General features: G+C 41.4%; 1 protein-coding gene across 1 annotated transcript in view; it reads right to left on the reverse strand.

The window, feature by feature from the left end:
• LOC119646448 (probable serine/threonine-protein kinase SIK1B) overlaps nucleotides 1-12,128 on the reverse strand; it is a 93,654-nt gene that overhangs the window by 2,061 nt on the left and 79,465 nt on the right. Inside the window, exon 6 of the mRNA XM_038046900.1 lies at nucleotides 7,318-7,560. Within this exon, the coding sequence (XP_037902828.1) occupies nucleotides 7,318-7,560 (243 nt within the window). The remainder of the gene's footprint in view (nucleotides 1-7,317; nucleotides 7,561-12,128) is intronic.

Raw genomic sequence — 12,128 nt, forward strand, 5'->3', positions numbered from 1 at the left:
TTCCTGTTTTTTGACAGGATAAACTTTGCCGTATGTTTGTTTGGTTCTAACAGAAAAAGCTTGGTGTGTTCAGCAGCATTAAGACTCAGCCACCTGTCATTATGGGAAGCTTGTTCCCAGTTTTTGTTAGCAGCATTAGCCAATGCTACTGACATCCCAATTGCTGGTTCCGGGCCGGGTATAGGAGAAATGGAACCTTCTTTTGCTAAAGCATCCAAGATTTTATTTCCCTCTACACCACAATGACCGGCTACCGAGAGTAGTTCGACCGTATTGAATCTAGAAACAGAGTTCAATCGATTTCTACATTTCTGAATGATTTTGGAAGTGACGAAAGGATTGCTCTATCGCTACGGATGGCGGCATCACAGAGTTTTTGGAAGAGCGTACAATCAAAGACCCTTCAATGTCCACGAACACGCCGCTCGCATATTCGCCTTTCAGTGTTGCGTCCTCTATCTTTGAAACCAAAGAATGAAGACCAGACACACAAGACTTTTCACATTGATAAGTATGTTGGTTTTCATTTAAAGGGTGCGACCTTAGCACCTTCTCGCGAATTTCACGCCCAACCAGTCTCTTCAGACATTTCAGCGAAAATGATGTTAAGCTGATTTGCTTGAAAATCTTGGGATTTGAATAGTCATCTTTCCCAGGATCGGCTATAAATACTATATCAACGTAGGCACGTAGCCTAGAGCAAGACATCCTCGAAAAATATTTTTTAGAAGTCGTACTAAGTGCTCTACACCCTCCTTTAGCATCGCTGGATAGATGCCATCCATGCTAGGTGCTTTGAAGTCTTCAACCGCTCTTGCCGTCTCTCAATTCCCACTGCAACACCTTCGTGTTGAAAGGTTTGCTGAAGCCGCTAATTCTCTTCCTCCCATTTCTGAGACTTGTTTTCCTGAATGTGGTGCTGCCAAGAGAGTTTGTATAGAGTCAAGTCTGGCTTTTGTGAAAGTACCATGCGGTTTTCAAAGAGAGTCCAACTTGGCCGACTCATCCATCCAGTGCAGAAACAGCCTTGCAGTCTCCCTTTCATCTTCCAGTTTCTGACAGTCTTTTATTAACGCTGTGAGTTCCGGAAGTTTAACCAGTCTTCATTCTTATTGTATTTGCAGGTACGATTTAGAAGCCGTCCCTGAGTGTTTGCAGTCAGTCAGTCTTTGCTCTCTCAAGGAGTAAGTGAGAAACTTAAAAAATCTTGGGGTGTTGAAGAGTACTCGGTGGGAAAATTGAACGATCCCTATTTAGTTATTAATTCCTGGCTCTTGGGGCTTTTGCTGTTATTATACCTTTAGTAATTCATGCTGAACTTTGATAAATATATGTTAGCTTTTCTCAGAATGTTTTTGACTATATTCCCAGAGTGTAGGTTCGATTTTAACGCATTATTTAGCCCCTCAGCATCGTAGCAGGTACTGTCTATAACATTTTCGGGGCCCTGTGAGGAATTAGCTAATCTTAGAGATGACTTTGTGCGTCCACAAATCTTTCGTCTTATGCTCGGGAAGGCATGACACCATTCCAGTCGCAAGTCTTATTTTTCGCTCGCTACAGATGGGTCCATTTATTTCACTTCCTATACAAGTAAGTTGGGTGGGATCGAGCTCGCTAGAATCACCGTTGCTTCGGCAATTGGTGTATATGTAGTTCGTTAATTGTGCCCATATTGACATTTTGCTTACAAAGTCTATAAGAGTAAGTCCAAGTTAACCTTAATCAATTTCATTCTGAATTTGCATGTGAGGCTTCCCCACATTGCAGGCATCTACTCTCTACTCCTTAATATACTGATGGTTCACATATTGCTTCGTTCTGCTACACAATAATGCATCTTATGGAGTCGTTCCAGCTTTGGATTTTCCGCATAACTTACATCTGCAGTTCAAATTTCTCCATGCAATCGGAAACAGTTATCTTATTTTGAACGAGGCTAGGAATTTGAAGTACATATAGCTTGGATTTATGTGGTAGCACTTGTCAAACTTGGTTAAAGTTAATCGGCCTCTTGTTACGAGTTAATCGGCCTCGAGTCACGATGATTGCTCCACGTACCACGGCTGCTTTGCTGGAATCTAAGGGGATCACTTCATCAATTTGGCATATGCAGCGGATCTATCTTTCTTCGAAATTATAATGCAGAAACAGGGTGCAGACCTTTTCCTATGACAGTCTAGCGCTCTAACCACTAAGTCATCCCATATTTATTGGCTGTCATATTGAAAATTTCACCAAGACCCAGCAACGAAAGGCCGAATGGTGTCAGTAGGTTTATTGCAATGGACAATGATGCCTGTGCTGTCCAGTCAAGATTTCTCTAAAGAGGTCATTGTACTCGATATTATTTTGCATCAAGGGGATACTCTGTTCTGGTGTTGTTTAACATCTCTTGCTTTACTGGGTCTTTATGTCCTTTGACATTGATGCCCAAATTACTCAACAGGTCGGCTCCGATAATTGACTCGAGCACGTTTGCAGTTGAGGAGGCTCACCTATACTAAGTCCAAGGTTAATTTACAAATCGTCCGGTCTCTCTCCAAATGTGTCAAGAGGAGTGTTTGTTGCTGCAAACAATTTAAATTTCCAGGTTTGAAATTTCTTCGTGCAAAAGAGCGGGCTCCTTTCTATAACCCTCTTTGCACATTACGACGATGGTTGCCCTACCAACAAATTTGTTAATGGTACGAAAATAGCCCCTTTTCGATTCGCCCTAACTTTTCAAAGATTAATGACCGCAACAGGTTTACCTCTCCTCTATATTCTCTTCCTCTCTGGGAGGTGAGGTAGGCAAACCAAATTTTACCATCATTCTCTCAAAATTATCCTCATTTTTAAGAGGGATGATCCCCCAGATTTTTAACAAGGTTTAATTTAGAGGACCTTCCAATTCTTTCTTCATAACCTTCCCTCTTTGCGGAAGTGGTTCAATATCAAAATAGCCCTGCTTTGAGGAACCACGACTTTTTGAGAGGGTGAACCATGTAATTCTTTAACGGAATTAGCAAGAGTGGAGCTCCTTCTTTCCTCAACATATTCTCCCCGTCCTTTTCACCCCACGAAGTAGGGTTGAAGGGGGGTTCAAACTTTCACACTCTTTTTATTGATTCTCGGCTAATAAGGAACTTACGGTATTGTCTGCAATGATGTGACAATTCGTGCTAGATATTCCCTTTCCCATTTTCGTAATATATGCGTGGAATTGTCAATGAATTGGTGAGGTCGGCACCTTTTTATGTACGCATCAGTGAATATGCGAAGGATTTCACGTTAGTTTAGTGCATTCATTTTTGGGATATCGATCGGATTTTACGATTGTTCTTGTTCTTCTTTGGATGTTATGACGTGTATAGATAGGCTTGAAAAAATGCATTCACAAGTCCGTAACTTTGGCCGTGGAAATTGCATATTCGATAAACTGTAGTTAGGCTCAGTTTCGAGTTTTATTTTCCGACCGGAGTACAAGTAAAGCCCATTTTGTGTGGGGCGTAATCAGGAGGGATCTGGTTTATTCCCGAGGATTCCGGTGATGCTTTTGATCGACGATCCTGTTTACAGCTGGACAACTTTATGATAGATTAAAAATCATCTATTGGTCATTCTCATAGCCGAGCATGCTACTTCGTCGATATCTCTGTCGACTTCTGCGGACAAGATGTCGCATACTTTTTTTGGGAAAATACTCCAAATTGATGGAGTTGAGTTCTATCCCACTAACATCGTTGGTTTGGCTTGAACCGTTTCCCGCATGGTTACATATCTAACGAAGAAAATGATCTTCACTTTTCGCACTCTATTTAAGAATCATTGATCGATCATATGGATATCACACGGTACCCTTTCATTGAAAACCTGCTTGGCTTTTAGATGAGTTTTTTTAGTTGGGATTAACACTGAGTAGCCTGCTTGAGAATATTGACGAAGATTGGTCTACCATCAAAAATACTCTTTCACTCGTCCCGAAGGGAGGGAACAACATCTGGCCGACTGCCGAATTGTGGAAATGGATCGATGAATGGAGGTGGCTCTATTGACTGCTGCGAGCGATGATGGGGGCGGTGCGCTCGAATTCCGATACCGTGCCAAATCCCGAGAAGTTCAGTGTAGTGTGCGTCGCTAGGAAAGGGAATTTGCTATTGCGCTGTCCTTCGTCCTCTTCGATTGAAGCTGCTAGGCTTAGCTATCTCCCACAGAGTTATTTATCGCTTCACTTGCAGTTATTGATACATTACTTCCACTGGTACGGAAATTTTGGGAATCCGAGACCTTTCCCCGATAGCTTTGGGTGTAGCAATTGGAGGGGTATCTGAAGTGATGTCTGCTGTCGCAAAGGTAATCCTGGAACATGTCTGCACGCTAAATGTTGGCACCCTAACTGGATAGAGCGAGGAACTCGCCCACACACTCAATACGGTGTTGGCATTGCCATCTCAGAGGGTTTCCGTAATGCCATTAAAGAAGTCGAACGATTTGAAGACCGGCTCACTTCTTCACAGCGTACGTATCACAGATAGGTCAACCTGATGCCGAGAAAGATGCCTTCTGGAAACTTCTTGATGAAAAGACCTGCAACGTGCCTGTTGATGACTATATCATCAATGCCGGTAACTTTAATGGTCATGTGGGTGAATATGCAGACGGTAACAGGTGCCATGGGTAGCGCGCGTATAACCGATTTTGTGGACATCCATGCCCTTATATTTATGAACCCTGTACATGGTTCATTAAACAATTGTCTCATATTCCTACATTTTATGCTTGGAATAGTAAAACGCAAATCGACTTTATTCTCTAAGACGCCGACATTTTACCACTGCCACTGATTGCAAAGCCGTTCCCTATGATACCATCTCATCTCAATATCGGCCGTTGATTGCCGTCTTGCCAATCAAGCCACCGACAAAAGAGCGTGAGGAACGCACTGGCTCGCCGCGCTAAATGGTGGTGATTCCGCGTGAAATTTTTCCGATAGATTGGATACTCGGGATGACGAGAGAGATTTCGACTTTCCAAAAGCCGAAACGAACCCACACACAATATCGAACACTTTTGTTGCGTTAATGTCAAGAACGGTAAGTTGCTTACCGACCGCGGTGAATATATATCGAGAATATTTCAAGGAGATTCCAACTGAAGAATTTGCTCATCCTCCATTTCCACAATCATTGCCGACATTTGGAGCGGTTCACCTGTCAATGCAACTGAAGTCGAGGAAGCAATAAAACGAATGAAATCGGGGAAAGCAACAGGACCTGACGACATCGCAGTTGAGCTCTGGAAAGCGGAGAGCTGGAACCCACTGTGGCTCAGTGAACTCTTTAATTGGGTTATTGAAGAAGGTAGAACACCATCTGACTGGCAAGAAGGTACCACAGTTCCAATATGGAAAAAGAAAGTTAGTTCAGCAGAATGTTCAAATTACCATCCGGTCCGGTTACTTTCCCATACCAAGAAGATTTTTGAGCACATTCCTGACGACCGTTTTCGCGAAATCGTTGAAAAGACCGTGAATCAAGCCGGATTTGTAAGGAACTGCGAAACTACTGGCGCAATACATTCTATGCGGTTACTTATGGAGAATTTAAAAGCCTCGCGATTACATTCAGATCAGGTATTTGATAGAATGAAATGGTCAACCCGATCACAACGAATCGACCCCGCTTGTAAACGGGGCAAAGGCCGGAGAAAAAGAAAAATCCTGGAACGCATCAAAGAACATCACGAAAGCTTGATCGACAGACAAAATATAAGAATAATGATAATAACCATTGGCGCAACAATCCATATTGGATCAGGGCCTTGAACTGTGTTAGAGCACTTCATTCAAGACCGTAACGGTACACTACAGCATACTGTAGGAGGCAATGTGGTCACCATTGTGCTCACCCGAGATTATTACCCTGATTTGACTCAGGTACTCAATCAAAGCTGAGTCGACTGGTATCCGACGGCAAATCACAAAACAAATTCCACTGCCACCACTGCCTTGCGCTCTAATGACTCAGCTATCCGGACAGACAAAACATTATTAAAATCGGTCTTAGCGTCTGCTTGTCTGTCTGTCACACGCATTTTTCTCAGAAAAGTGGGAACTGCGAACGCTTGCGCATACGGTAAGTCTTTCTTCGTTGCTAGATCGGAGTACTACCCAGCAAGTGACCCCCCATATCACTCAAAAGCTCTAAATCTTCTCCAACATCTGCGACGTATTGTCCGAGTACGTTGACCTGACACTATCACAAAAGAAGAACTTGTTGGGCGCACAGGCTTGACATCCATACGCGACGTTTTCGGATGGCGGAAGTGGCAAGGGTTAAGTCACGCATTACGGAGGGGCGTCAATTGCTTTGCTGGCTATGCCATATTGTGGAATTCACTCTTCCAAGATGGTCGACGAGAGGGTCCTTCCAAGGGCGGACGCCGTGAACGATGGTGCATAGGCGTTGTTGATGCGCTATACTCCACGCCGTTCATTGTCTTTTATAGTCGGCCAACATTCAGAACCATAGAGGGCGATAGAACGGACGACATTGCGATAAATTGTGGAGCGCCACTTCATTTGTGGTAAGACCGCATTTTGCCGGTAGATCGGTTTGAACAGACAAAAAGTCACATGAAATTCCTAAAATCATTTGGGAGGATCGACGAAATCCTTTTTATATATTATATTGTTTCGGTTTGCGCGTTCGGCGTTTTCTGAGGTCAGCGATATTCAAAGAATCAAATCACATGTTTAGTAAATCGAGCCGACCCCGCTTGTGAACGGGACAAAGGCTGAAGAAAAAGAAGAAGATAGGTGTTCAGTAAATGGCACTTTTTCGACAGATGCTGAGAATTGAATGTTTCACTATCACCATGATGAATTTGTTGAGGCGACCAAAACTGTGGAGGTCGCTGGAATTACTCTATTGACAGAAATGCTTGTGGGAAACAAGATAAGCTTTCAGGATTTCTCGCTGTTTTTGGTGTGATAGATTGTGGACAAGATAGTTGTGCTCCTATATAGGTGAGAAGCGAGGCGAGACTTTCTTGCTTTTTATTACCCACTCCTTATGTGAAAGTTTCTTTTTATGAAAGCGATGACAGTTCAGTCAGGAAAGTCAAGGTTTTTTTTCGGAGGTAGATGAATGGGAGTTGCCCACTCACATCATTGTAGGTTGAATTTAGTCGGAAGGAAACAATTTCTCATTTACTGGTCTGATGATGGCGATAAGTTAAGATAAGTTGTGTTAACGTTGTATGTATACATTTTCTTTAGAAGCTATCTTATATTACTCGTATTTTACAATAAGTGTTCAAGTCAATGGTACTTACGTATGAGCCTTATGCAAGGTAAACTAATATGCGATGGAAGAGAATAATCGCCTTTCAAAACGGCTGAGCGTAGTGCGGGTACAGTTGGTGCTCGAAACGGCATGTTTCCCACAACCATAAAATATAAAAGTATCCCTAAGGCCCATACGTCGACTGGACCGCCTATATAATGATCATCGCTGAATAATTCTGGGGCAGCATATGGTGGAGATCCGCAAAAGGTATCCAGTTTCTGTTGGGGTCCTGGAAGGGAATGTTTAAAATGTAAAATTTGCATTGTACCGAATTTAATTAAATCTTTGAAAAGATATGTATTTGTGTTTAACAATATTGTACTTAAGGAAGATAAACTATCGTCCTAGCATTGTCGCTTCTTATTCTGAACGAGATTTCTTTTTCATTTTTTAGGTTTTGTGTAAAACAGAACCTTATTAAAATCGATTCAATGTTTGTCTGTCCGTCTGTCTACGTACTTTTTCAGAAACAGTTAAATCTACCGAGACGAAATTTGGAGGGAAGATGGGAGCTCTCAACTCACACGCATGCAGTGACTTACATCTTTCTACTTAGATTTTAAGGGGAGGGTTAGCTTAAAATTGACACTTTTGTGTAAATTGACTGCAGCCAATAACACTGAAAGTCAATATCACACTAAAGTGAATAGTCCGATATGCTGAACGCATGTACATTACGTATACAGCTCTACACACAAATTTACTTACAGAACAAATACATAAAACCGTTCAAACCTGAAACGTCGAGCTTTCGGTTTTCTGATTATTTAACTTAAATTTATTCTGGATAGATGCCTACAACCTCACCTCAAGTGTACCGAAAATTTGGAAAGCCATCGTGTTGGCTTCTGTCAACTAGTCTGTTAAATGAGGTCAATAGCTTCACAGGATCACTTTTATGTATGATATTTAATTTATTGTAATTCTTACGTGCCATGATTTGCCAAGAAGAAATATGGGAAGTAGTATCTAAGCTTGCGTACAATTTAGAGAAGGTACAATGTCTAAAATAAAAATGCTCTGTTAGGGTTTGAACATGTTAGGTCTCTTGACTTGGAGTTGGAAAAGATTACAGTAGATTACAGTAGATAGCCGTGAAGAGACTCATATTTTTCGCGATTTAAGGGGGTCATCCCGTGTGTCGGGTTGGAGAAATCGATTTTTTTTTGCATGAATTGTGTCTATATATAGTGGAGAATATGCGGGCAAAAGGATTTTCCGATATTCCGAGTCGTGCAGAAATTACAGTGTTAAACAGGTGAGGAGTTTGCAGCCGCGGCTAGAGTACTCGATGGGAAAGAGCATCAAATCTTTTTTTACCTGTAAGTTTTTTACCTGAGCCTTATAAATTCGAACACAGGTATAAATATAAAAAGATGGAAAACCAATCAATTGTTTAAACTTATTTGCTGTTTGGAATAAAAAGAGTGAGCACTGAAAGGCTGTTTGTGTGTTCAGTGATTTTTTTAAATGGATCGTACGAAGGGAGATCGCTTTAACGTTCAACGTCATGCTCGCACGAAAAAACGAGTATTTCATGGGAATCGATACTTATCAGAGAAGAAAAAGGACTTCGCATCAACATCAGCAAAGAAACTTTTAGCAAGCATGAACATGGATGTTCCGATTGTGACAAGTTTTGTATATTGTATATTGGATTTTGCTGGAGTTTTCTCCGGTATTTCTGCAAATAATAAAATATACGTAGTAGTAAAAAAGGATGCGTAGGACATGTCGAGAGAAGAATTTGAACGCGGCTTAGAAATGGAAACTTACTGATAAGGTTATTAACGACCTCACTACATTTTGTAGGCTAGCTATTCGTCGACCGGCAAATTCGATAGAAGGAATGAAGCAAGAAATTTGTGCAACTTTCTTCCATAAATGTTCTACAGACCAAAATCCTCAGCATCAAAATTGTCCAGCAGGCGAGGGCAGTTGGTGCAAATGGCGCAAAGCGGAAGCTAAAGGAGAACTGGATAGTTTCCACCACGAGAAGGCACCTTTGACTGAAGAAGTTCAAACAGTCATCAAACCAATCTACGAAGATTTGTCACGAGATGATCTCTTGAACAGATGTTTAGGAGCAGAGACCCAGAATAACAATGAGTCGTTAAATGCATTGATCTGGACTTTCGCTCCTAAACACCTTCAATCTGGGGCCTAGGTCGTAGAAATAGCCACTTTTCTGGCTGTAATTATTTTCAATGAAGGATTCAATGTCATTCTCAAAATCCTAGTGACAATGGGATGTCAATTTGGTCACATATGTCAGGTTTATGTCGACCGTTGGAATGAAGCGCGAATTTGGCGCTCCAAACGACGATCGACTGACCTCGCTAAAAGAGCCAGAATTGAAACCAGAGAGCAACAAACGGCCTTACAAGACTTTTTTGAAGAAACGGAGGGTGCTCTCTATGGACCAGGAATAGCAGATTAATGGTGAGTTAAAATTTTACTGTTTTGAAAATCAGCTGCCACCATAGCTCCAAATCTATTCAACCAAATTCTTTGAAATTTTCACTTCTTCTTTAGTACATATTTCTACGGTCCGCAAACTAGGATAATTGCAATCGGACGGGTCGTACCAACTACCAAAAACCAAAAAATTAAGTTTAAAAGCCCACCAAAAATTTACCTTTTAATATTTTCTAATTATCCTAGTTTGCGGACCGTGGAATACTGTCCATATTAAAATGCTGTTTAGTTTTTTTTCCTCAGATGAACACACCGCCCTCCAGCGTGGGAGCAGAAAAACACCTTTTTTTGGGGATGGGTGAATAAATTGACACGTATTCCGAAAACTAGCTACGATATCAAGCTGAACAATTCTATTTGATATTTTTATATCATTTTGTTTTAAGACTTACTCCTCAATAAGTTACCACATATACTAGAGATATCACTAAACATATGGTGAGAAAATCACGTTTCTATCTTTATCCAGTCCTCCAAAATAATTTTTCAAAAAAAGGCAAAACAAACGGCCTTCACACGGGATGACCCCCTTAAGTGCCATGACTTGCCAAGAAGGAATATGCGAAGTAGTATCTAAGCTTGCGTACAATTCAGAGACGGTCCAATGTCTACAATAAAAATGCTTTGTTAGGGTTTGAACATGTTAGGGCTCCTTACTTGGAGTTGGAAAAGATTACAGTAGGCAAATTTTGCATCACATAAATGGCGTGAAATTCTAAGTAGCACGTCAACTGTAATCATGCTAATTCAATGAGTTTCGAATTTTGACATGAACTCGTCCTTATTTGAAGGGAAGGTGAACTGTCTGTCTGTCAAGACGTCTGTATCTTGAGGCGACTTTCAAGTTAAATGACCGCATTGGTATGCTTCAATTTTTGTACCACCAGGCACATAACATAGTGTACATATGTTTATCAAGTACTTAAGTAAATGGTCGACAATTTCATATTTCCCCCTGTTCAAATTGACCATAACGGTATTAATTGCAGCCTTCAGAGAAGAAATAGTGTTATGAGGATGTTTGTTGGTTTCACGCTCAACTACGCCCCATACGTAATAATACAAAGGATTAAGGTCTGGGGAGCTAGGCGGCCATAAGTTCGGTGTTATGTGGTCATGGAAATTTTCAACCATCCAATCTTGTGTCGCTATCGCTTTGTGTGAAGGAGTAGAGTCTGGTTGAAAGATGTATGGGCTGTCACCGCGAACACTATCAATGCAGAGTTTCATTGCTGTCTCTAGAACCTCGATGTATGCAGCAGAATTCACACGAAGTCCTTGAGTGAAGAAGTGAGGTGGCATGCCCACAACACCCAAAACCATAACAGTAGCTGGAGACTTCGTGTGCATGACAACAGGAACATCTGTACGATCGTAACAGAGCCATCTGTCATTTTTACGGTTGGCCTTTTGGTCTTGGTTAAAATTTTTTCATCAGGAAAAAACCATAACATATCAGGCCCTTCAGGGTGTTTAATTTTGTATAGAAAGCGTTTTGATTGTATAACTCGCTGTTCTCGTGTTTGCTTCGACATAAACTGTCATCTCTGCAAAACGTAGGATTTATACCGGAGATCTTCTTGGACAAGTTGACGGATAAGACGGTCAGAAACATTTAGCTCCCTCACAAGGGCCCTCATTGATTTTGAAGGGTCCTCGTCAATGATCATTTGCACTTTTTGAATAAATTCTGCAGATCGGGCAGTGTCAGAATGTCGCACGTGCGTTTTGCGTTTTGCAACAGATTCTTTATCGCCGCCTGATGCTTCCAATTCACGGCGAACCTTATGAACGAAGGAACAGGCGCACTTAAGAAAATTAGAGTAGGGATTTCTAAATCGGTGTGATTTGCACATATAGCGACGATAACCGCATGTTTCTTCATTTCTTGAGTTAAGTTGTAGTCGCCCATATCTTATCTGAAAAAGAGCAAAAAAAAAATAATGATTTCGGGAAATTATAGCGGCATATATGCATGCCCTCAAATACCGCACGCACCCTGTATAATATTAATCGACTATCTTGAGAAGGAAAACCGTCAAAAGCGACTATTATATAGCGTTATTGGAGCATTTGAATTATGAAATCGCTAAAAACAGTCCCATTTGAAAAAAAAGAAAGTGCTATTTCATCAAGACAATGCACCATGTCAGAAACCAATGAAAACGATGGCAAACTTGCATGAATTGCGTTCCGAATTGCTTCCGCATCCACCGTATTCTCTAGACTCGGCCACTCAGTGTCCTTTTCTGTTCTCAAGACTCAAGAGAATGAAAGTCCTGGGGGTTTAACGTGAGTACCTGCCGTGAAGGCATAATT

Source organism: Hermetia illucens, chromosome 1, assembly GCF_905115235.1.
Source record: "Hermetia illucens chromosome 1, iHerIll2.2.curated.20191125, whole genome shotgun sequence".
Lineage (NCBI taxonomy): Eukaryota > Metazoa > Arthropoda > Insecta > Diptera > Stratiomyidae > Hermetia > Hermetia illucens.